Source organism: Vulpes lagopus, chromosome 21 (genome assembly GCF_018345385.1).
Source record: "Vulpes lagopus strain Blue_001 chromosome 21, ASM1834538v1, whole genome shotgun sequence".
NCBI lineage: Eukaryota > Metazoa > Chordata > Mammalia > Carnivora > Canidae > Vulpes > Vulpes lagopus.
Window position 1 is genome coordinate 14,737,667 of NC_054844.1, and position 27,456 is coordinate 14,765,122.

Consider the following 27,456-nt stretch of genomic DNA (forward strand, 5'->3'; position numbering starts at 1 on the left):
TTGAGATATTATACTCCTTTTGTGAACTGAAGTATGGCAGAGGCACAATAGAACAGGAAGCACGGAGGTCCTTGGCTATTTAAACTTTATGAACTCACTGAGGCAAAATATATGAACCTGGAAATGTTTTAGAAAAGTCTTAGATACATGTTTACTATAGTTCATCCTAATGACAGAGTTGGCAGGAGTAGGGATGTGTTTAAACACAGAGTAGGTGAAGTTTCTCCGATGGACTAGTGTGAATGTCAAAATACCCACACTATATTGCTCCTTTAGAATTTATCTCCCTAGAATATACTGTAACACACAAATTAAAAATAACAATTTTCACCATTTAAATATCTTAGCTTAAATCATCAACAAAATGAAAAGGCAACTACAGAATCAGAGAAGATATTTACAAATCATATATCTGATAAGGACTAAAAACCCAAAATATATAAAGAACTCATATAGCTCAAGAGGAAAAAAAAAAAACCAACTAACCAAACAAAAATCCCAATTTAGTTAAAAAATGGGCAGAGCTACTAAATAGACATCTTTCCAGAGAAGACATACAAATGGCAAACATACATGAAGGGTACTCAGTATCACTAATCATCAAGGAAATGTGAATCAAAATCACAGTGAGACCTCACCTTACAGCTGTCAGAATGGCTATCATTAAAAAGATAAGAGATAACAAATGGTCAGTAAGGATGTGGGGGGAAAAAAAAAGGAAACCCTTCTATACTGTTGGTAGGAATTTAAATTGGTGCCGCTGTTATGGAAAACAGTAGGAAGGGGGGCACTTGGCAGGCTTAGTTGGTGAAGTGTCCAACTCTTGATTTCAGCTCAGGTCATGATCTCCCTGTCATGAGATTGAGCCAGTGTCTGGCTCTGTGCTTAGCAGGAAGTCTGCTTGGGATTCTATCTCTCTCTGCTTCTGTTCCACAGCCAACCCAATCTGCTCTCTCTCTGCTCATATGTGCTCTTTCTCTCTCAAATAAATTAACAAATCTTAAAACAAAACAGTATGGAGGTTTCTCAAAAAATTAGAAATAGGGTGCCTGGGTGGTTCAGTCAGTTAAGCGTCTGCCTTCAACTCATGTTATGATCTCCGTGTCCTGGGATCAAGCCGCATGTGGGGCTCTCTGCTCAGCAGGGAGTCTATTTCTCTCTCTCTCTCTCTCCCTCTCCCTCTGCCCCTCCTCACAGCTCATTACCCCCCTCTCTCTCCAATAAATAAGTAAAATCTTTAAAAAAATTAGAAGTAGAACTACCATACTATTCAGCAGCTCCACTACTGGGTATAATACTAAAGGAAATGAAATTAGGATTTTTTTTAAAGATTTTATTTATTTATTCATGAGAGACACACACAGAGAGAGAGAGAGAGGCAGAGACGCAGGCAGAGGGAGAAGCAGGCTCCATGCAGGGAGCCTAATGTGGGACTCAATCCCAGGTCTCCAGGATCATGCCCTGGGCTGAAGGCGGCGCTAAACCACTGAGCCACCAGGGGCTGCCCCTGAAATTAGGATCTTGAAGAGATATATGCATCTCCATGTTCACTGCAGCATTTTTCACAATATGGAAACAACCGAAGTGTCCATCAACAGATAAATGGGTAAAGATGTGTTATATATACACAATAAAATTTTATTCAGCTATGACAGAAAAGCAAATCTTTTACATCTATTTACAACAACATAGATGGACTCTGAAAGCATTCTGCTTTGAAAAGCAGAAATAAGCCAAAGAGGAAAATAAAAATACTGCATGGTATTGTTTATAGGTAAAATCCAAAAAAAAAAAAAAATTGAACTTATAAACAATAGAAAACTGGTTGCCAAAGGCTGGGGGAAATGAGAGAAGTTGGTAAAAGGGTACAAACTTTCAGCTATAAATGAATATGGTGGAGGATCTAATGTAAAACATGGTGAGTGTAGCTGATAACACTATATTGTGTAACTGAAATTTGCTAATAGAACTTAAATGTCCTCACCAAAAGAAAAAAAGATAAATATGTGAAGTGACAGATGTGTCAATTAACTAGGGGGGGGGGGATCCTTCACCAGACAACACCTTAAATATCTTGGTTTTGTCAACTATATCTCAATAAGGCTGAAATTAAAAATAACAAATAAGTAGCTTAATTAATTCAGTTTATCATTTCCCGAGTTGAGAGAAAAGGCACTAGATGATCAGGCAATTCTTTTTTTATTAAAGGATGTTATAGTGGGAGGAGTGCAAGAACTAGAGCCACCTTCACCTTTGAGTCACCTTCACCTTTGGCTAACTCTGAACAGAACAGAGTGAGGTCAGCCAGCATGAGATCACTGGGTCCCGAGACTGACTGGAAATATTGCAAGGGAGGAGAGAAATGATGATGAATAACTATGATGACTACACAAGCTTGTTTAGGGCTGATGCTAGTTCAGAGGAAATAAAGAAGTTGAGTATCACTATCCATATTTGACACTCTATGTCACCTATGCATTTTGATTCTATATAAAACCATCAGATCCTGAATCATCCAAGTCTTGTCCTGAGTGTATTTATTTTAGTAGCAATAAAGTATAATAGTTTCTCTTCTTATACCCTGAAATCACCATTAGTTTAAATCACCATTAGTTGGCCTCTTTTCCAACAAATTCATAAGGCATAAAATCCCCTAAAACAGCTAGCAGGAACTTTTCACTTCATTTTTTAAACCTCTGAATAACTACTTTAGCTATAAAATGGAAAACAGTTTACAACAGGAAAGTGATAACTCATTACAAGGGAAGATTCTCAATAATTCTTCCTTTAAAACTACTTATTCAGTGACAGTAGACAACTTTTACATTGGAAGCCCAGAAACACATTACTCTCTCTTTAAATACATAATTAAAAAAAAAAAAAGAACTCACGAAAGTGAATTTCTGAGGACATGCATTATTAAGTGGATGTATTTTCTTATTTAAGATATAAAGACTTATGTAAGCCAGAAATTTCTGTGATTTGAAAATAGCTGTAACTATAGCAACAAGTGTGTCATAATTTCATGTTTGATTACATCTATTTTCCTCTAGAAAGGTTGCCCTCTATGAGGAAAGGAAATCCACAGTGATGAGGTCTGAACTAGAAAATCCACAGTGCCAAGGTCTGGAGAGGGACTGCCAACCAATGCAAAGGCTGTGAGGTCATCTTCTTAATCACTCATTTAGAAAGATGGGCAGTTATAGGCTGTATCCTTAGATGCACCAGAGGGAAAAACAATTACATTAGTAAAAAAAAAATATATCTTCAAAGCTTTATTTCTCAAGGTTTGACATTTAACCAACCTTCTATAATATTATGGTATTATCCAAGGGACTGATTTTTCAAAATTTGATGTGTTTCTCCTTAAAAGTGAGTATTTACTCTGGTTGCTAATCATTCTTTCATATCATGTTTGTCACAGTAATTTGAGAAAATTAATCTAAAGAATTAAATAAAGGACGTGAACAGTACTTCAATGAGGGTCTAGTCATCATTTATTGTTTCTTCTCCAAACTAGACCTCATTCACCTAATTCCTTGGGTTCTGATCCTCCTATTTGGTTTGGTTCAGCTTTAAGGAATGCTTGCTTTTCTTTTCTGACAAGCAAAGGAAAATTATTTTTAAGAAATGTGCAGAGATAATTTACCCAGTTTCAATCCCTCAATTTGCTCCCCAATAGGTTACACACTAAAGCTTACTAAATACTTAAAAGGTACAACAAATTTTGTAATCTCTTCAGGGTATAATAGTGTTATAAATTATCTTTTGAGCCTGGGGATTGAGTCCAGAAGAAACTCTGGCCTTCAAGCCAGGTTGAGAGGGTTTCAGGGTTTAGAACTAGGTGGAAGGAAGGAACGAGGAAAGGAAGGATGGAAAGAAGGAAGGAGGGAAGAAATGGGACATTTGACAAAGAGCTGCTTGGGACAGGCTTCAGGGACCTAGGTTCAGGGATCTGTCTCAAGGGTCTCACGTGGAGAGAAAAACAAAAACAAGCCAAGCAGCAGTAAGGCAATCCTCTGACAAGGAGGGAAAGTAGGCACTCAAAACTGGGCTCAGGGAGCACTAGCAGGTTGTAGGGGTAAGGGCTGGCAAGACTCTAAGGAGTGATGTGGGCTGCAGTTCAGCTTCACAGGGAAACAGAGCAACTGTCACAGCAATGACAAAGAGGTGAGAGGTAACTAAGGGCAGCAGGACATACAGTCATTGGTTCTAGAACAATCTTAGGACTGATTAATAAAAAGAGAACTCAAAATCACAATTACAAAGCAATGCACAGGTGATTGCACTTTCCACAAAAAGTAATGTTAAAGAACCTTACCTCTGTGGATAATCTTTTAGTCTCCTGTTTGCGCTGATGTTCAGCTACATTGGCCACAGACTCGGCCAACTGATAAAAATCTTGTTCCATTGGTGCTCCCATGAAGTTCAGCATGGGGGGCTCCCAACCGTTGCGGAATCGTGGGACATATGGTGCGATAAACTGTTCTTTTGGCCACTCTGCTCTGTAGAGGAACATTAAGGCACAAAATTAAATGTATCCGGTTCAAAATTACTTTCAGTAAGGTTAGCCACAAAAAACAAAAACAAGTAACAACAAACAAACATACCTAATCTGACCTCTCTCCACTCAAAACGAGACCGTGAACATGCTTACACTAGTCTGTAATGCCAATAAAATGAAAGATACTGAATTCTGCTTCAGTGATCTGTTTTCATTATGTTGCCTCAACTCTCCATTAATTCAATTTTGTAACATGGATACAGGTTGTGAAAATTTGGAAAGGGAGCATAAAGCTAGAAGTGTCAAAAGTATTTAGAACATAAACTTCTCTTGTATCTAAAGTAATTTCAGATTCTGATCTTTCCCTTCCCTCTCCTCCCGTTGGTGTGAAACCCCCTGGTATGATAAATCTTCCAAAAGAGAAACAACAGAAAATGTTCTTAATGTTTATGACTTTTTTAAGTCATAAAGTCCCCTAAATGAAACATTACTGATTTTATAAAGTAAATTTATCAGCAAGGCTTTAATCAGTAAAATCAAGTTAGGACTAATCTGGAATCTTAATCATTACTCATTCATTATTTAATGACTCTAAGAGAGGCTTATTTCTACAAGCTTCTAATCACTCATGAACCACAAAAATAAGTGGGACAGAAATTATGGCTTCATCTCTGCTACACTGTGTTGTTTTATCTTTCACAAGTGAAAGATTAATTCTTCAGGTTATAGTTCTACTGTGATGAAATGAGCCATTTTATTCAAATTATTATATACCTTCATGATCTTTTAATCTTTATGAATTTTTAAATAAGTATATTAATTTCCTAATACTCTTACCAATTAGGATCTAAAAATGACCATTTCTCATGTCAAGAACTAACAATAGATTTCCTTTTGATGTAGTTTTTCTAATGGTCATTCATTTTCTCATTTTGAGGTAGGATCCAAAACCAAGAAATTAAAAAGCCTGAGCTATTTTTGTACTATGATATCTGATTAACTTAGTAAGTTTCATAGGAAAATACTAAAAATCCCACCTAGCCTTATCATAAGACTGAAAACTATGAAAATCCAATAGATTTAAGAAATCTATTTAACCAAGTTTTTAGTACAATATATAAACAGCATGCTACAGTATATTAATAGATAAATAATAGAAATGAATTTAAATATTGTTTTCAATATAAAAGCAACAACTACAGTGCTTTTAAAAAATGTTGTGCTTGATGAACCATTCCATATGTAAACCATATTCCAACACAAGTTGTTGCCAAAGTCCAAAATATAAGTGGGAACAGTTTATATGTGTTTCAAAAGAAGTAAAAGAGGAAAAAAAAAATGAACTCATCCATTACTTTTAGTCTAGTCCATTCAAAAGCATTAGGAAGAAAAGCTTCTAAGTGACCACATTGAATGACTTACGCTAAGTAGTGAGGGAAATAAAATGATTTGGGTATGTAAGGAAGGCAAATATTATTTATTCACATATCATTATTTTTTTCACATATCATTAAATGAGAAATATTTTTATAACTTGCCTTGCTTAGGAAACTTTAGCACTGTGATGTTAAATGATGCAATGTTAATGATCTGTCTTTCACAATTACTTTACTGGCAAAACACAATTTTTAAAATGATCCCCTCTTCCTTTCCATTCCCATTCCTACTGTTCTAGACTCAGAGAATGTTGATTACTAACTAATCTCTACCACAGCATAATCATCCCAAGGGGGGACTTCCTGTCTTTAGTTAATTTTATCCTTATCCTAGCTAGACTCAACTAGCAGGACAATCTTTCTAAAACGTAGACGTGATTATACCACACTCCTATTCACAAAGCTATTGGTTCTCCACAGCCTACAGAATCTTCTCCAATTCCTTAGCATGGCAGTGGGAACCTTCATAGCCCATCTGCTCATTTCCATGTGCCTCATTTAACACCATCCCTTTTCATCCCCTTCCCCACGAAGTGCCTGCTATCCAAAGACTATATATGCCAGCTAAGCCCTTATTCATTCTCCATTCTCTTGACTTCCTGCTTTATGCCCTCATTGTGCTTCCCTCTCTATGAGGAGCGCCCCTTCCCAACCATGGATTTGTGGAGATCCTACTCATCCTGCTGAAAGGCAGCATAGCAAAATAATTATCAACATCAACTCCAGAGCCAGACAGCCTAGGTTCAAATTGCAGATCTGCCACTTACGAGTTATATGGCTGTGAGCAAATTACTTAACCACACTATGCCTCAGTTTTGTTATCTGTAAAATGGGGATACCAACAGTACTTATGTAAAGTTCATGGAAGACTGCCTAGCAAATACTATCTGTATAGCGTGTACATATATATTACCTAATATACTAGTACTATTATCTATTGATTTGAAATGCCAGCTCTTCTTTGAAAGCTAATTACCCCCCCTCTTCAAATCCTATTCCTGATGGCTCTCCCTTGCCAACAACAGCAGTTTCTAAGTCACTCCTGGTACTTACGTGCCTTATATTGTATACATTTTGTATCTTCTCCATTAGACTAGCTTTTTAAGGGTCTAGCCTTTTTCACCTGTAATGCCTAGTCCTTCATACATAGAAGGCTAAATAAATATCTCGTTAGATTCATGTAATAACAACAATATCTGAAGTATTATAGGTTTTAAACTCATACATGTTTACCTGGCTTTCATCCAAGTTTCTCCCAGTGACATCCATAGCTGTCTTTCATCATTGTTGACAGTATAATTTAAGAAATCAATTGTGTCCTTAGTCAATAGGGGGCTAAGTACTGAACTGGCTAGTTCAGGACCCCCTGTTGCTTGCACCACCTAAAATGACAATAAATCATTTTTTAGCAAGATAGTGATACTTGTATATCTCAAAATATGTAAAATCCATGCCAAAAACAAGCACTGTTTTTATATACTCAAATTTTGATGTTGTACAGTGCATACTATTGAATGATAAACAGTTTATTAAGTCAACCTGCCCACCCCAATGCGACTAATAATCTACAATGAAAAGTCAGTAGTTTAACAACTTTCACAGGATCTGTCTATTGGCTGCATATGACTGTATTTTCCCTGGAAAATACTAATGGTTATCCAGAGAATTCTAAATCAGGTGGTTTAACTATCTCTGTTTTTTTGCTTTAAAAAATACATGTAACTTTCCTGGCAAATCTATTATTCCAAACTTGAAAAATATGGTTCTATAAATGAATACTACAGAGAGAAATGAGGCTCAAGTTAACAGTCTATGGCTGCGCCTATGGAGACATACAAAAATAAAAGGACCCAGAGAGAAAAGTGAGAGAATGAGAACTGGTACTCCAAGTTTATGGTATTTTTCCCCAGAATTTAATTCTAGGAAATTGTCCTGATTTAAAGTTGATATTTTAATGACTAGCAGAAACAAATAAACAGGTGCAACTCTCTGATAAACAAAATGATAAGTGTATGTCTGGAAACTGTTCCAAATGGACTTCTCTGAGGCTATTTCCTGGCTAAAGAATGGTAGTTATCTCCTAGAGCAGAAACCAGAGCCCTTTTATAAAAATTTCACCTTCCCAGAGATATGGCACAAGAAAAAAGGAAAAAAAAAATTTAATGGTTCCAGACCAAGAGTCCGTTTTTCTGCAGTTGTCCAAGTGTTCTGAGCATGCTATGCTCCTGTATGCCTCTGTGCATCTGCAGTGCTGCTTCCCAGGTCCCCAAAGGCCCTTCATTTCACTCAGAACTCTACTCTGATATCACCTCTTCCAGGAAGCCCTTCTTAGCTCCACAGCATAGCTTTGAGGCACCTCGGTGTCCCCCAAAACAATTTAGGCAGATTAGAAACACATTACATTTTAACTTATTGCTTATTTTTCAGTTTTCCCTTTTGTGAGGACTTAGACCAAGTCAATTGCAAAAGACATAGTGTTAGAGGGATGACTGAGAATCAGTGAAAGAAAAGATGAGAAATAAGGAGGGAAGCTGACTTTTACTTGAGAACAAAAATACCTGGCACAGTAATTCTCTTACTTCCAAGCCCTATAAGCACTTCTGGTAAATATGTAGGGATGATTAAAAGGGAAAAGTAAAGGAGTGAAATCGAGGAGTAGAGGAACTTTAAAACCTTTGGGTTAACAAAGGGAAGAGGGAATGAAACAAAAGAAATGTAAATAAAAAGCTATAAGACATAGTTCCTTCTCAAGAATGAATGTTAGGCATGTATGCATGTAGGGGTGCTACGGGTATGCTTGTATGTGTAGATGCTGAGGGCAGAGGGCAGATCCTGCATGGTTTAAAGCCACTAAATTTTGTGTGGTGGTAGTAGTCCCTAAATAAATGTTCCTTCTCATGTCTTACCCAAATAATATGTCTGGGACTCTGTAGGGAAAACACTAAAAGGAACAACAGACATATTCTGACTGGAGAAACCACTTATAAGGAGTAATTTTTGATGAAAAAATAAAAAAGACAAAATAAATCCATTTTCAGATACAGAGCTTGATCACAAAGGCTAATTTCTACATGTTCGGGAAACCACTCCCATTATTTTATAGTTCTCCTCTATGTAATGACTACACATCTACTTATGATCTGTGAGAAAGTATGCAAAAGATGAGGGGGCAAAAACTGCTTTATAGTCAAAACTTCCTAATATTGAAACTAAGACAGTATCAAATGTGCTAAATAAGGAATACAAATTTAGTTAATGAGCTACTATGGGCTTTTTTGCATATGAATGGCCTTGATCTAATTTTTACAAGAGCTTATAAAGCAAGAATTATTCAACAATAACTAGGCAAGTAGAAAACTGATGTTCTATACATATAATAGCAATATATGGAAGCATTCATAAATTATTGAGGTAGTCTTGGACTTTCATCTTCTAATCTCTTATTGCCCAGTTCTGATGCAGGTAACATTAATGCAGGTAACATTACTTCCTCATGTTTGTAAGGCAATATTCGTTGCATATTCTATTTCAGGTCTTATCTCGTTGCCCTTGAGGAAAAAAGGATATATTATCCCTTTTTGTTACTTGGACCTTTCTTTTCACATTTTTTTCTGATAATCAAGTAAAACCTATAATAAATGCATTTGAGTTTGCTCCATTTATGATAAATATTAGAGTAATCCAAACATAGTGTTCATATGCCTAAACCAAAATTAATGAAATTTATCTGCTTCATATAGTTCTTATCCTTTAAGAAAACAATCACAGGAATAATACACAGGATAATCACACATTACTAACAATTATCATTATCGCTATTGTCATTCTACAAAGTAATCATTTGCTCTTCTGACAGGGAGAGCCATTCACGACCACTCCACCCATGCCTGCCTTATCCCAGAAAGCAGGAAACTCTGTCTTCCTCGGAGTATTTAAAAGGTATTTCACCTTCTTTCTACTCCTCACTCACTTGTCCTCCCACAAAAATGGGACTGAACTAATTGGTGGAACTGTAGAAAAGGGTAATTTGTAGCCTATTCTCTTTTCACATCTGTCTGTATGTGAGGCCAACCATTGTTCCATCTGCTTTTTGTTGCATGCTTTCCCCCAAATCCTGCACTTTTTGGTGTATTATTCTAGTGAATACTCCCAGCTGTTCTGTAGGACAAGATCGTTGTACATAATACCAGCTTCAAAAAGTGGCTATTACACCATTTGTAGATAGAAGAAATATATAATGGGAAGGGAAGTATTACCATACCATATAAGGAAAGAGCATAGCTGCATATTGAAAATATAGGAAATTAAGATATGTATCTTGGATTCTGGCCTGTGACACAAGTGGTATAACTTTTGCTGGATAAACTCATAGGAATATCCAACTCCTTCACAATGGGAATTGTGCCCAGCACACCCTTTTGTTAGCTCCAAAAATTATGCCTTATGTGAAAAAACACACATATGAGAAGGAAGTTTTCTCAGGAATAATTGTACTATGAGCTTATCACTCTACCTGGCACATAGCGAGGATGCTAAAGACTACTAATTGTTCCCTAGAGTCCACTCTCTTCTTCTTCCTCCTAGAAAGAGAAGCCCCTACATTTTAGATGAACCTATAGCCACAAAGATGTAGACTATATTCCTTTGGTGTTCAGTATGGCCATATGAAAACATTCAGGCCAAATGGACAAAGGCAGAAATTATCTGCTTAAGTTCAGAGTCACCTCCTTAAAGATAAGTCATCTTTCTTCGCTTTTGTACAGCTATAACAAGAACATGGAGGTAAGTCAGCTTCCACCAAAGAGATATCTGACACAGTTGCTCAATTCTTCTATTGGACACATTTTCTTCATTTGGCTTCCAGAATACTATAATATTCTTATCTTTCTTCTCCTCTTATCTTTCTTCTCCTTGACTTGATGACTTCTTCTCAATTTTCATTGTTGGTTCTTTCTATTCTCCTAACACTGAAACTGCCCAGGACTCAACCAGTCCTGTTCCTCTTCTTAATTTTAATTACTACCTTTGTGATAATTTCATGGTTTTAAATGCCTTTTATATGCAGATGATCCCCAAATATATATCTCTAAACTTGATTTCTCCACTGAACTCCAAATTCATATATTTAACTACTAAATCAAAATTTTCCATCTAGATGTAACAAAATTTTGACATATCTAAAACTGAATTCCTTATTTTTCTCCAAAAAGATTGGTTTTTCCTATTGTCTTCTCTATCTCAATTACTAATTGGCCTCCACTCTTAGGCTAAAACCTCTGGAGATATCCTTAGCTCTTGCATAGCACATCCAATCAGCCAGCAATGTTGTTGCTTCAATGGTTTATAATCAAAATAAGACTTCTTGTGACTTTTAATGCCACCGGGTCCAAACCCTATAATTTCCAATCTGGATCATTTTAATAACCATCTCAGGCCCTTCTTCTTCCAGATTTCTAAGTATTATAGCCAGAGCAATCCTTCTGTGCTGAAAACACTCCAAAAGTATAAAAGATTTCATAGCCACTTATAAGGACCAACAAAATATGACCTCCTGTTGCTTTGCTAATCTCTTCTAATTAAGATCTCCCTCATTCTGTTCAAGTCACAATACTTATTTATTCCAAGAACATAATTTACAATTACTATTCAAGAGCATTTATAATAGCTGTTTTCTGTCTGGAATTTTCTTCTTTCAGAAATCCACATGACTCATTGCTCACTTCATTTGCTCAAATGACACCTTCTCACCTTAACCAACCCTATTCAAAAAGGAGAATACACTACCTCACACACACACACACACACACACATACGTGTGTGTGCACTTACATGAGCATGTACCTGAAATATTCCCTGTTCTCTGTCCCTATTGTATTTTTTCAAATAACATTTACTGTTAGCAAAATGTGTTATTTATGCATGTGTTTAGCTCACTGATTGCCCCTTCATACTATGATGTAAGTTCCAAGAGGGTAAAAATTTATGTCTGTTTCATTCCTGATAAGCTACTGATAATACTAAGCACATAATAGGCTCTCAATTAAAATTTCTGAATAAATAAATGAGCAAAGCCCTCCATCCAGTCAGTACCAGTACCACCTCATGTCTAGCTTTTTTGGGGAGAAAGAAAAACACTTCTATATTACTATAGCCATTTATTTCTATTGTAGACTAGTTAAAACACTAACAGCTGATAAATCTTTATTTTATTTCTCTAGCTCTGTCAGAGACAACAGTTTCCTCAGCTATAAAATAAGGTGTTTGAACAGGATGACTTCTAAAGTTCTTTCAATCTCTCCAACTGCACATTCTCAATGTTAATGTAGATGCCTAGAGAAATAGTATCCATGCAAGGTAAAGAAAGAAAACTGTCAAGATACTCCAGACAGACACTTGGGGCTGAAAAACATACCAAGAGTGATTAAATTCTTAAATTAACAGTCTTACCATATTTAATGGAGTGAATAAAAAATGAACCAAATCTGTAGCACTTGGATTCTGGATGTGAGACTTCAGTTTGGCCTGCAGAATTAAGAAAACAGATGAACAGATTACTATGATGTAATTAAGCAAAAAAACAGACACACATAAAGGTCTGACATAGACTTTAGAAAGACTCTGAGGGAGAGTCCTTCACTACTAGTTTCATTTTTAATATATTCATCAGCCTAGAAAAGTCAGATTAAGATAATTTAATTTTAAAAAGGCTAGGAGTTGATCTTTTGTGATAATTCACTTGGATACATAGGTTTTATTATCTGTTGTCCTAATTAAAAGCAAATCACCACATACATACCAAAAAATCTACAAGAATAATATTACCTCTTCATTTAATTAAGAACATCCTGGCTAGAATTTTATCTCTTTCATTTGTTTCTTTTAATTGTATACAAATAAATTTCACTTACCAGAAGGTTAAACCCATGTTTAAACTTTTGTAAACAGTCAACAAACTCATCAGGAGGTGGAGGTTTTGCCCTCAGAGTTAAAACACCCTCTAAAGGAAATAAGTGGGAAGGGGGAGAGATGAAAGCAAGGTTTTAAGAAAATATATTAAATGACAAAATAAAGAAGGCACATTTGTGTCTGTAAAATTTGATCATACCAGATACTATGCTACTTAGCTCCTCTACTACATCTCATAGATTCACTGTCATAAACTAAGATGATCCAACATTTAAAATGGATCCTTCTACTCTTAGGCACTACTAAGGGTAGTGATGATGAGGGTGCCTCCTCAATTCCATAGATTTATGCTGTAGTCCTTTTATGTCCCAATTACTGCACTTATCACTGCAGAGACTATAAAAATGTGTAATTTATAAGCCCTGTCCTGAAGGGCCTCAAAATCTTTAGAAGATTCGAATTGGTAAGTAACAAACATACACCAACGAAGTGCCGTAGAAAGAGACTACACCTGGTTGGGAAATGGGAAAATGGGCAACTAAAAGATGTTTCATTTTTAAGATGGGATTTGAAAGGTCTGTCTCATGGCAATTTGGTAGGAAAACGTCATAGTTGGAAATAGCAGCATAAGTAAAACAAAACAAAACAAAACATGACCAAGGAAACTGCATGTACAAAACAAACAACAAACTAAAGCAGAGAAACATAAGAATGGAAAAGTAGACCAAAGTTGAATTGAGGGTGACCTTGACTGCCAGGGGGAGGAGCAGACTTAACTCAACAGAACATGGAATTAACACGCTATTCAGAAGAATGAAGTGACTGCTTTAGAGCTTGAAGACAACTATCCTTCCAGAATAAAAGACTGGAAGCTTGAAGACTACCCAGAGAGCTGGGTAAATAATGATGACAGCTTGAAACACGCACTAGCCATGAAAATGAAAAGGGAAACAATTGGATATGCAACACACTGAAAAAATAAAATCAATTATGGCTGCAAGCTAGAGATTGAAGTCATCCAAGAATCTGTGGTCTCCAATCTGGATGACCAAGAGGACAGTACACCCTTCATAAAGATTACAGCAAGAATAAGTGGTTTGAGACATAGGATGTAATAATACTTAATTTCAGAATATAGGGAGGTGAGGGATATCCAGATGTACACATCTGGAAGATAATTCTATAGGTTACGTATTTATGTAGACATGAACTAGAGACAGACTGGGATGTTGCATGTCATGAAAGGGATATTTACTTACTATTCTTTTATGTACTTCATTTGTTCCACAATTATAAGTTTTTTGAGGTCATTTTAAATAGCTAACTATAGCATACTCAAAAAATGCATATACATGACATGAACATATTGTTTGGGAGTTCTGTGATCAAAAAATTCAAATCCATTGATATTTGTAACTATTTTAATGAGAAAAACAAATCCTTTTAACAAAATAATGAGACTCTATATTCACAATAAAATAAATCAAAATATGGGAAGAATAGAGCTATGACTTTCTTTAACAGACGTTAATTTTACAGTCACTAATTTCAAGCTATGAAGAGATGGTCACTAGCTGAATCTCAGAGTCTCTGTGATTTAGATAAAATATCCTAGAGTCTTTTCTTACTTTAGCCTACTTGGAACCAAAATGGACTATTTCCTGGGCTGTTAGTTTCTGCCTAACTCCTAAGTGCTATCCCTAAACTAGAAAAGGGACTTTGGCCCACTGTCAATGGGGTTATGCTGAGCAGTTCACAAGGGCAGAAACTCGGCCTAGCACTGGAGTTCTGAATGGTCTTTAGAAGATTAAGAAAATCCAACTTACCTCCTGGGCCTTTCTTTTTACCTTTCTTACTTTTCTTCCTTTTAGAAAGCTCAGAAAATGCTTCAGCTGCTTTTTGGAGTTTTGTGATAAAAAATTCAATGTCATCCAAAATGTGGTTTAATATTTGCTGGAATTAGAAATTACAGAATAAAATATAAGACAAAATAAAAACACTTTTGCTTTGACTGTATGTATACTATTATTAAGTAAAGAAAAATCAGAAAATAAAAACAAAAAGAAATACCTCCTACATGCAAATTTCAAGTTTATTACTAATTCTAAGAAAAAGAATTGAACTAAATATACCTATGCTGTGGCTAAAGTCTGACATTTACATTTTTCTTTAGCTTAATTTTTTTTTTCTTTAGCTTAATTTTGTTCTACTTTCAATACCATAAAGAAAGCATTCACAATATCTATTCAGATTATTAATTATTTTCAACTACTCTAATTTTCTTCTAGTGTTCTCTCACATAAAGTTAGGGGAAAAAATTCTAAGAAACACCTTGTTAGAAGAGCAATGAACATTTTTGTTTTTCTCATAAATGTTCCAATAAAGTACCAACAATATTATTTAATGGAATTAAAGGCATATAGAATGTTGTGATAACCTAATAAACATAGATAATCTAGAATAATCATCATTAATGATAGCTTCCACAAGTCAAAATAGAATTAATGATGAATTATGCTTTCAGGGATTATTGGATCAATTTCAATTATATCATATACTACAGTCATAGCTGACTTTCTCTAGTACGTGTGAAACTTAACATTCTTCTAATTTCAAAGACTAGAAACTGGCATTAGATAAACTTATAAGTATAATAAATAATGGTATAATATAAGAGTTGAATTCCAAACTTCAAATTCTTCTGAGTATTTGTTTCCGAATAAGCTAGGAATGTGTGTATAATACAAAGAGTAATTATATTGAGATCATATTTTATCATTGTATCACAGGGCATTGTCACTCTGTAAGTAAATTACTATGGGCTAATAAAAATAAATATGGCCTTATCTTTTATAAAGAGTATTATCTCCCTTAAAAAAATTCCACTTTGGGCAGCCCGGGTGGCTCAGCGGTTTAGTGCCACTTTCGGTCCAGGGTGTGATCCTGGGGACCCAGGATCGAGTCCCGCGTTGGGCTCTTTGCATGGAGCCTGCTTCTCCCTCTGCCTGTGTCTCTGCCTCTCTCTCTCTCGCGCTCTCGTGTGTGTGTGTGTGTGTGTGTGTGTGTATGTGTGTCTATGAATAAATAAGTAAAATCTTTAAAAAAAAAAAAGAAAAAAATTCCATTCACTTTTATCTTTCAAGCATTATAAATGTTTTAAATAAATGTTATGAAGAGATATTTAAAAGACATTTTGATTATGAAAGACAAACTGTAAAAAATGTTAAAATCCTTCAAATCTGATAATTTAGTTTAAACTCCTTTGTAAACTAGTTGATATGCTAGTTCTTCCCTCAGAGCCCTATTCTACTAAATATTGTCATAAAAGCAAAACTGGTTAAGAAAAAAAACAATTCAAAGGGCATAACCACCAATGGAAAGAGAAAATACAGTTTCCATGAAACATCTTTATTTAGATCAACTTCATTTTCCCTGCTGATATTTATTTCCTCTTTAAAGAGAAGCCAGTGACCTACGGAGGGATGTGGGACCTACCACATCTCTGTCAATTCGCGCCGCCATCATCTCAGGGGTTTCTTCCTGCTCGTGATACTGCCTTGGTTTCTCAACTAAAGAAAGGAGAATCACAAGTCTTTCACCCTGTTGCCTAAGTAAGATCAATATAGATAATGAAACACAAAAAGTGGCTAGAAAAGAGTGCTGCTTGTAAAAGTAAATGCCTTCACTGGATACGAAACCAAAACTGCTCATCATTTATGAATGACATGCATCCTTGCCCCCACTAAGAAGCACTTGGCCAGGGCTGACTACCTGCCCTCAATCTTTATGATGTTGATTTTACCCTGTAACAGTAACTACCATCCTCCAAAGCCCCCCCCCCCCCCCCCCCCCGCAATTCTCCCTCTTCCCAGAGACAGCTGCTGGCTGTGGAACCAACCCTTACATTTAATAAACTTACATAAAATAAACTTACATTTAAGGACCTGCTCTTCAAAAAGTGATCAACTAACTTCTACTGCAACCTCCCAATTTTATACATTCCACTACTGTGATTATAATAAAGCTTCAGGGGATCTGACAGTAAAGAGCTTTTTAAAATTCTAGTTGCCATTAAGCTTAAAGCAGCGTAAGCTCCAGTGTTGGGCTCACTGGTTTATACTTTATAAATACCTACAGGATTTGCGAATGAAGTAATAAATACCTTAAGAGCATTCAAGATGTTAAGTTAGCTCAGTTAGCTAAAGCTTGATGTCAATCATAAGGTCACTTAAGCATTTTTTGGTTAACAATACTACTAAACACAGATACTTGTACAAATATTTTTAAAGTAGATACAATTTTTAAAAACCCTATACAGATGAAACAGGAAAATGTATCATCAATAATGGAAATACAACTCATAATATGTCATCATGACTGATGTTCGATATAGAGAACTACAAAAAATACTGAGAACTCTGTATTGCTTTGATGCTTCTGTGCCTTTTTCCATAAATGGGATATGTGCCCCCTCCCCAAAAGAATAAATTATGAAGTCTTATGAAACTTAATTAGTGGCTATTAAGGACTTTAAGATAATTAGAATTTCTGTTCATGAGGGATGCCTGGGTGGCTCAGCAGTTGAGTGTCTGCCTTCAGCTCAGGTTGTAATCCCAGGATCTGGGATTGAGTCCCACATCGGGTTCCTTGCAGGGAGCCTGCTTCTCTCTCTGCCTCTCACTCTATCTGCGTCTCACATGAATAAATAAATAAAATCTTAACAAAAAAAGAATTTATGTGAATGAAATCTTGCCAGTTAAATGCTGTTTTATATGGGATTAGTGGCTTTCTTGAGTCTAGCGTACTACAGAAAGCAGCACATTGAACTTGAAATATAGCTAATTGCAACTCCAGATAAGCCCCAAAATATCACTTAGTGGGTAAGATAAAGAGGACATCCAGTATCTTTCAGACATTTTTACAATCTGTGGCACCACTACAAATCATACTGCCACTATCCTACAGAGATCACTTTTGGAAGTCAAGGGTAAGGCTATGTCAAGGATTCAAAGGAGATGGTTAGCCCGAGTTAGAGTCTTTGGAGGAAACAAAGTGATACTCCTTTTGGGAGGGATTTCCAAAAACTGGCCTGCATCCAGACAGAACCTCACATGGTAAGCGTTACATTCTATTTGGCCTAACAGAAAATTAGAAGTTCTGAAAACCCCTTTTTACTCTAATTTAAATAGATGAGATTGCACAGCATATTTCAGACAAAATCTAATGAGAGCCCAGAAATATCCCAATAACAAAATTTTCTCTTTGTTGTAAATTATGTTAGGTTTTACAGATGTTTTCACAAGTTTATTCAGAATATTTATATACTTAAGATGTCTTAGCCTTCCTCAACTTCAAGGAAGATTATTTTGCTCTCTCCCACATCTCTTCCACCAAACCCAGGAGCAACAACAAAAATACAATAAGAACACAAAAAGTAGAAAACACTATAAACTCCTCTTATTTTTTAAATACAAAATTTTACAAAAAAAAATGGACCAATAAAAATTTATATAAATTCTAAAAACAGAAAGTGTTTTAAAGCTAAAATAAATAATTCTGCTACCTCATTTTTGATAAACGGATGTTTCAAAAGTTTCTTTCATCTGTTTGGTAGCTGGGCTTTTGCGTAAATCTCTAAAAATAACTTCAAAGATACAAAAAAAAAAAACCTAAATAAAATGAAAAGCAATTCAGAAATAAAATCAACTCAATTTGGCAAAAATGAGATGAACCACCCATTATGTGTATTACACAGCATTATGTGTAATATACAGGGGCTGTTATAGACATTATTTTCTTTCAAATTCACAGCAACCCGTGAGTTATTATCCCCACTTTATAAGTGAGGTTGAATCACAAAGAGATACTGTCCAAGGTCACACAGCAGATCCTAGTCCTACTCCAGAGTCCAACTTTTGATTCATCAGACTCAAAATAAAGCTATATCAATCACTTATGGTAGCCAAGTTCTATTGCTTAACTACATTGTTAGATATCTTAATGAATAATGCTTTATTAGATGAAAGATAAGTGATTTGGGATGTCTGGGTGGCTCAGTGGTTGAGTGTCTACCTTCGGCTCAGGGTGTGATCCCAGGATCGAGTCCCACATCAGGTTCCCTGCAAGGAGCCTGCTTCTCCCTCTGCCTGTGTCTCTGCCTCTCTCTGTGTGTCTCTCATGAATAAATAAATAAAATCTTTAAAAAAAAAGGGTAAGTGACTTAAGAAGTCCATTAAACAATGAGGCAAAAGAGTGAGGCTCCAGTCTTCAGCATATTTAAACTTGCTGGATCACAATTTTTCACCCTTAAAATGAAGAGATTGGACCAAACAGATTTTAAGGCATTTTCAGTCATAAAAATTTAAGATTTGGTTAAAAAAAAAATCTGACATATAAAGTCATGCAAAGTTTTATATTATGATTATTTGTCTTTAAAAAAGAATGTCAAGGTAAAATGATGATGCCCACAAAGGGCCCCTTTGACAAGTATACTGAAATGGAGAATGCCTTTATTCTTGTCCTAATACCGCCCTGACAACCTTCTCATGGAAGCACAACAATTCTCCCAAATAGGACAGTGGAAAGATCATTAATAATGGAAAGAATTTTGAAGTATAGTCTTTACCAAAAAAATCTCATAGTCTTTTCTTTGGTCTCTATTATTCTATTATCATCTTTTTGTTACAGCTGAGTCAAACGTCCCACCTACGATTGCATTAAAAGAATACCATAATATAACACCATATTTATTTAAATGACTGGTCTGAACTCTCATATACAATAGTCTTATAGTGTCCAAGGCTTAAATTTTCTTTAAGGTTTCTTTTTAATTAAAAAAGCTAACCTCAAGCTTCAGCTCAGAAGTCAGCATCAGAATTTAAGAGCAAGAATCACATCATAACCCAAAGTAAAGGGCAGCCCCAGTGGCGCAGCGGTTTAGCGCCACCTGCAGCCCAGGGCATGATCCTGGAGACCCGGGATCGAGTCCCACATCAGGCTTTCTGTGTGGTGCCTGCTTCTCCCTCTGCCTGTGTCTCTGTCTCACTCTCTCTCTCTCTCTGTCTCTATGAATAAATAAAATAAAATCTTTAAAAAAAAAATAACCCAAAGTAAATGTTCAATAAGTAGCAATTCCTAGAAACACTCACAGTCCCCTTGGTCGGCTGCCCATGCAGACCAGGCAGCCACCCGACTTCTAACATCCACCTGGGTAACAGTCCCAGGGGGCACGGGGGCAGGAGCTCTTGGTGGAGGTGGTATACCAGGGTCTGCTTTGGAAATCATCCTAAAAAAGATGAAAATATGTAATTTTTACCATATAGGTTTCCATCAATTCTCTCAGTTTATGGCATTAGTTATGCAACATTAAGAACTATGTCAAGGGGGAGAATAACAAGATTTTCTAACCTTTTCATATTACGTATACTTACAAATGTATATGAAATATAAAAACAAACATTTTAATTCAACTGAACACGAGGTTTAATTTTTTTCTGGGTCCCCTGTGACTTGGAAAGGCTTATGAACTAACTATATTCCTCATATATATTTGTATTCCCCTAGGCTACTTTCCCTTAAAATGCCACTCATCTGACAACACTCATGGGAGAAACCTTCTCAGAGAAAAACTAGAAACACGGAGGGAAGAGGTGCACATCTATACTGACAAACTCAGATAGACAAATGAATTCAAATCATAGGTTGTAATCTGTAAAACAGACCTTCACTGAAGATACTTTTTCTAAATCTTTAGAGCAAGAACAAGAAAGAAAGAAGAAAGAAAGAAAGAAAGAAAGAAAGAAAGAAAGAAAGAAAGAAAGAAAGAAAGAAAAGGAAGGAAGACAGACAGACTCAAACAAAAAAATTTAAAAACAAAACAATTCTACCCCTTAATTTCTTTTAATGTTTTTACCTCAGGGCTTCCGGCCGCCTCTTCTGTTTCCCTCCTTTACTGTCACTGATTGCACTCTCAATGTCTTCACTAATGAGGTTTGCCTGCAATGAAAGATAAGTTACCTGGGAGGTCATAGATTTTTCTTGTCTTGGTATGTAGGTTCAAGCAACAGCTACAAAAGTGATTATGTTCTTTGTCTGAATCAATAAGCGTCTTTTTTTTTTTTTTTTTTTTTTTTTTTTTTTTTTAATTTTTATTTATTTATGATAGTCACGCAGAGAGAGAGAGAGAGAGGCAGAGACACAGGCAGAGGGAGAAGCAGGCTCCATGCACCGGGAGCCCGATGTGGGATTCGATCCCGGGTCTCCAGGATCGCGCCCTGGGCCAAAGGCAGGCGCCAAACCGCTGCGCCACCCAGGGATCCCTCAATAAGCGTCTTGACGCAAAAAAAAAAAAAAAAAGAGCATTTTCTTTTTTTTAAATGTGCTTTCAAAACATGACTCTTGTAGTGTTTTGATGAATCTTATAATGAGAAAATTTTAAAAACTGAAGAAATTATTAAAGATTATTTAATCCAGGTTCTGTTTGTTTAGACAAAAGCTATCCTTGCACGAAGGCACAGAAAAAAGGGATTTGCACATGCTGGAAGTCTAAGTATATGCGGAAAACGTAACAGGGTGAAAATCTCTGTCTTAAAAAGAAATGAAGGAATTAGAAATGCACACATGTAGAGCAAAGCTACTTGCCCTTTCTCTTCTCAGGCTCCAGTGGGCCTCCATTCACCTACTGGAACAAACCATTACATCCCAGCAGATACCCCCAGTTTGGGACAAAAACACTATAATCAAGAGAGGAACCCTAACACTAGGTTGTACCCTTTCCCAGCAAGAATATTTGATTTGGTTTCTTGGGAAACAATGTAAAGTCATTATCTTCTTAAGTTTATTTTGTTTGCTATGAAGTTTATTTATGGCCAGTGATAATTGTTGCATATTAGATTCTTGCTGGGATATACTCACATTTTCTGTTTTTTTGTTCCTGGTTGTTCTCTGTCATTATGTATGTTTTCCTCAAATATGTATGCTGTATATTCTTTTATCATAAGCATAGACAATCATAAAATTTTAGAGCTGAAAGGAAATTTAGAGACTATCTAATCTGTCCTTGTTTTATAATTAATGAAACTGGAGAGTACTCATAGAATGGCTTGGCCAAGGTCACATTCCTAATTAAATGTGAGAGTTAACGCATCCTCGTTCAGTGTTACTTTCATAAGACTATCTTAGTTTTAGGAAGACATAAACATTGTGTCAAAGACTCTCTGTTATATGGGATATTAAATAAAACTGAAGATGCTTAGGAACCCTGAACTTCCTATGAGGGGGGGCTATCATATTTCTAAGAAAAATTTTACTACATAGGTGGGCTGGAGAGCTGTGTAAAATCCCATAAAAAAGAAAGCTTTAAAACACAAAAGTGATGTTGCAACATGACCCATATAACAGAAACTACATCATATTTCATTATGTTTACAGTTTCAATGTGCCAAGGTGGGGGGGGTCTCATGTGGAATATGGCACTAATGAGTAAAAACATAGAGGTGCATAGTATTATTTGAGGTTTTAGACAAAACAGTAATTCAGTAAATCTGTTTCAAAACCATCAATATCACCATCCCCTATTCAGACAGAACAAGCCTTTTTATTCTCAACACTGAAATCCAGAAACTTTACTCGGCACAATAACACTTAGTTTCAGGGTAAGTTTTAGAGCCCTGAGGCAAACGTCAGATTTAAAATGTCTTTTAGCTAATTTAGTCCTCTGTCTTAAAAGTATCTTAATTAAATTTCAGTATATTTTTCAGAGAAAAATATTCACTTTAATACTTACTTAATACTTACCAAATCTAACCTTGCAAAATTCTTAATATCCTTTATGACTTTCAAAAGGTACTACATAAAATTTTGATGAACATCACATATGTAAACTATCTAAATGTTCTTTTCAAGTAAGATTTTTAGAAAGCCATCTACACATAAAGAAAAACTATGAAATACACTGTTGACAATCTTAATTTATCTATCATATCTTAATGTCAAAGAAATACAGAAAAGATCACATGACACTTATCTCTCAGCATATCTTTATAAGATAAAATTACCTGTATATTTTATAATATACAATCACAGTGATAAGTCACTGCTTTGGCAAAGCACCAATCAACTCAACCCAAAATGATTTCACTTTTAAAGAAATCAGTTCATGACATAAAAATATTCAAGGCTGACATAATTTCTAATGTCCAACAAAGCATCGCAAGTTATAAACATTTGAAAACTACAGGGTACCCTGAATACCAATCTTCAGGATATAGCATGTTTTTACTAGTAACTATGCATAACTACTTTCATATTATCACCTGGGGATTATATATCTTGAGCAATTATTCAAGTCACATAATTAAATGGTGAGCTTTATATCATGGAAAATGTCTAAAGTGTTTCAATGCAATAATCCATGTCATGTGATTACTGCAGAATAAAACAGGAGGGTGTGATTATTGTCCATGAAGCATGATTTTTGAAGAATCAATTTTTAATTATAATCCTAGTCACTCAATGAAGAATTTAATATATTATCTATGCCGTTTTTTTCTTAACAAATAGGATGCCCCTCCCTTTTTTTTAATACCACTCTAGCTCCTCTTTATTTACTGGAACCCATCAGGAAAATACTAAGGTATTAGTTTTCCTTAAAAAATCCTAAGATACTAAAAATCCACTGGTCATATGATTGAAGTGTATAATCCAATGGCTGTCAGAACATTTACTTAAAGGGAAAAAATTCACATTCTTTTACCTTAATCTCATCACACTGGAAAAGATGAAGATCTGGCTTGTTCTGAGTTGGCTCCTTGCATACCAGGGCAAGAACTGAGTCATAGTTACAGGAATGCATCACAGCTTGGCAGTGCTGGATTGTGCTTAAAGGAAAATTCTCTAGTTCATTCTATAAACAAAGTAAAAATATAACTTGCCTTAATTTTTATTGCATATATAAAACCAATTGAACAAAGAGCTCCAGAGCATTGCACAAATAATTTTTAAAGTGTGCAGATCAAACAATCCAATCATGAAATGGGCAAAAGACATGAAGAGAAATCTCACAGAGGAAGACATAGACATGGCCAACACGCACATGAGAAAATGCTCTGCATCACTTGCCATCAGGGAAATACAAATCAAAACCACAATGAGATACCACCTCACACCAGTGAGAATGGGGAAAATTAACAAGGCAGGAAACCACAAATGTTGGAGAGGATGTGGAGAAAGGGGAACCCTCTTGCACTGTTGGTGGGAATCTGAACTGGTGCAGCCACTCTGGAAAACTGTGTGGAGGTTCCTCAAAGAGTTAAAAATAGACCTTCCCTACGACCCAGCAATTGCACTGCTGGGGATTTACCCCAAAGATTCAGATGCAATGAAACGCCGGGACACCTGCACCCCGATGTTTCTAGCAGCAATGGCCACAATAGCCAAACTGTGGAAGGAGCCTCAGTGACCATCGAAAGATGAATGGATAAAGAAGATGTGGTCTATGTATACAATGGAATATTCCTCAGCCATTAGAAATGACAAATACCCACCATTTGCTTCGACATGGATGGAACTGGAGGGTATTATGCTGAGTGAAATAAGTCAATCGGAGAAGGACAAACATTTTATGGTCTCATTCATTTGGGGAATATAAATAATAGTGAAAGGGAATAGAGGGGAAGGGAGAAGAAATGGGTAGGAAATATCAGAAAGGGAGACAGAACATGAGAGACTCCTAACTCTGGGAAACGAACTAGGGGGTGGTGGAAGGGGAGGAGGGTGGGGGGTGGGGGTGACTGGGTGGTGGGCACTGAGGGGGGCACTTGACGGGATGATTACTGGGTGTTATTCTGTATGTTGGCAAATTGAACACCAATAAAAAATAAATTTATTATTAAAAAAATAAAAAATAAAGTGTGCAGATCACACTGACAGTGAATACTAATAAATCCCACAGATGGTGGAGGATGAGTAGATACAAGGTGGCAGCAGAGACGGCAGGGCTAGATGGTGAGTGGGAGAAAAAGAGACAAAAAGAAATATTTAGCAGAGGAATGTAGTTATGTTCTTAACAAACAGAATACTGAACTTAGCATTACTGACTTCCTCAGGTTATAGAGATGATGCTTTTAAGAGAAAGTGAAGTAAAGTGAGGCCTCTTTCCAAAATTATTCACCATCTTACATAGTATTTTTTCCCTCTGGCCATATAGTGTCAGAATTTTTTTTTTTTACTTGAACACTGAATCATCATACTCTTAAATTTCTACCTTCAATGATCAAAAATATTAGGCCAAAAATAATACATCATTTGCACATTTTTTTATTTCAATGAATCTGTCAGATGAAAAAAAAATATATATACATATATTCATACTAGCCAAAGATATCAACAGGTAAACCAGAAGGATATCACTATAATACATTCTCTAAATACATTCTTCAAAGTGATTAAGATGTTTGGTAGTATAGAAGCAAATACTCTCTTGGGTCCTGGGTGGCTCAGTCAGTTAAGTGTTTGCCTTTGGCTCAGGTCATGATACCAGGGTCCTAGGATTGAGCCCCACATAAGGTTCCCTGCTTAGGGGAGTCTGCTTGTCCCTCTCTCTCTGCCTCTCCCCCTACTTGTGCGCTCTCTCTCTCTAATAATAAATAAAATCTTTTAAAAAAATAAAAAGTGAATATTCTCTAACCTATAAATAGCCATCCAAATAAAATACTGACAGATTCTTAAACAAGTGAACTTTCTGTTCACAATTAGAATTCTGTATTTAATGAGATATATTTAAAATGATGCTTATTGATATACTAATGCCTCTATACAAATAGTGAGTGGGGCATAATGTAATTAATGGAAGAAATGGTGATTTTTTTTAAGTAAAGAAAATATAATATCCCAAATAAAAATAAATTAAGTAACAAATAAAAGTAAAAAGCAGCAACTTTTATTACAGACAGCCCATACAAACATACATACATATGTCACACCATAAATTTACTGATTTATTCTGAAACTTTTGATTCCCTGAGATGCAGCAAAAGCTAAACAAAAAGTGCTCATTCCATGAAAATAAAATGCAATTTCTCAGAGTACCGGAGAAATAACAAATGTTCTTTCTCTGCAAAGTAAATTAAATAATATCTCTTCTCTATAATTACTTAAAACTGTGAGGATCAGAGAAGCACTCAGTTGCTGTTCTCTCACAATGTACGATAGATATGATAAAAGAGAGGCTGTAAGAGGACTCCATCTTACTTGGAGTCCTATCAGAATACTCTAAAATGATTACGATAGTTGTTTTCTTTATCTTAGCAACTCAAATGCTTATTGGATAATGGGGCTCAGAAAAGTCCTATACTGAGAGCTCCAGCATCTTACCTACCAGTGGTTGTGCAAAATAAAGCTCCCTGGTAAAAATAAAAATAAAAATAAAATAAATAAAATAAAAATAAAGCTCCCTGGTATAGGGCTGGTGAAAGTTAATACACACACACACACACATACATGCACATGCACACACCCTTTCACCCCAGGTTACTCATTTACTGGGATATGGTTTGCCTAGTATATAATTAATATATGTCATAAAGAATAAGGCCCCCTGGGGTGCTATGAATTTCTTTTTTTTACTTCCTCTATCTCATAATTTGTGGTTAAAAAAAAAACATATCCCTTTATCTCTAGTTTTAGGAACTGATTTTGCAGACATCATGTGTATACAGTATTATATCTCTTCTTTAAAATCACTGACAAAATATTTTATTTTGTCAAACTTTCATCCCCTTTTAAACAATGTGACCTGGTTGTAAACAGAAATATCTGTGGAACTTTCTTGGAAGTAAAATAGTCTAAATTTTACAAACTTACCTTTGATTCTAAATCAATCAGGCTCACAGCTCTGTCATCCACTTGAAGTATCATATCCTGCGTCCACACTTTGCCCTTAGCATCGAGTAATTTCAACTTCCTTATTCCATCATCAACAGTTATCATAGCATCTTTCCGATCCAGAACAAAGGTAGTCAAGTGCTTATGATTGACAAAAATGAAAAATATTCATAACACAAACATTCTCTTAGCGCACATTTTCCAACAGAAAGCAACAGTGACCTAACTGAAGCCAGCAAGTAAAGCAGTGAGGAACCAACACAGAGCATCCTACAACTTCATGGCTCTCTTACTGAGATCATAAAGTCAAGCAGGTTTTTGTTGAATTGAGGAAATGGTGCCTTGAGTCATAAAATACCCAAAGCTGTTTAATACTGAGCCATGTTGAGCTACGTAAACAGAACATAAATTCTGAACAGCTTAAATAACATCTCTTAAAACCAATCCCTCCCATCTCATTCCATGTTGGTTACTTAAGTGCTAAGCCACAGCAGCTACTCTTCACTGTGGCTTGAAACTGAGGCACTGATAAATGAGAGCAGTAGTCTGCTACTACTGTAGTAACTGTCAAACTTTGCACTGTCCCGAAACAAAACTTTACATTGAATGAAGCATGCTTGCTATGGGTAGAAAACTGATAATAAGAGCAATTTAAAAATTACTCCCTACTTCAGTGTTTTCTATTATAAGCGAAAGTCATCTAAATAGATTCCAATCAAAAGCAAATGT

The 27,456-nt window shown here is 35.8% G+C and overlaps 1 protein-coding gene across 5 annotated transcripts in view; it reads right to left on the bottom strand.

Annotated features, from left to right (window-relative positions):
* The window catches only part of EPS8 (epidermal growth factor receptor pathway substrate 8), a 176,082-nt gene that overhangs the window by 27,799 nt on the left and 120,827 nt on the right, over positions 1–27,456 (bottom strand). For all 5 annotated transcript variants that reach the window (XM_041736175.1, XM_041736174.1, XM_041736170.1 and 2 more), the window contains 10 exons: positions 26,707–26,868; positions 23,600–23,749; positions 20,759–20,841; positions 19,995–20,131; positions 16,342–16,415; positions 14,673–14,799; positions 12,849–12,937; positions 12,388–12,462; positions 7,174–7,322; positions 4,322–4,505 (listed from right to left, as the gene is read on the bottom strand). In XM_041736175.1, the coding sequence (XP_041592109.1) occupies positions 4,322–4,505; positions 7,174–7,322; positions 12,388–12,462; positions 12,849–12,937; positions 14,673–14,799; positions 16,342–16,415; positions 19,995–20,131; positions 20,759–20,841; positions 23,600–23,749; positions 26,707–26,868 (1,230 nt within the window). The remainder of the gene's footprint in view (positions 1–4,321; positions 4,506–7,173; positions 7,323–12,387; positions 12,463–12,848; positions 12,938–14,672; positions 14,800–16,341; positions 16,416–19,994; positions 20,132–20,758; positions 20,842–23,599; positions 23,750–26,706; positions 26,869–27,456) is intronic.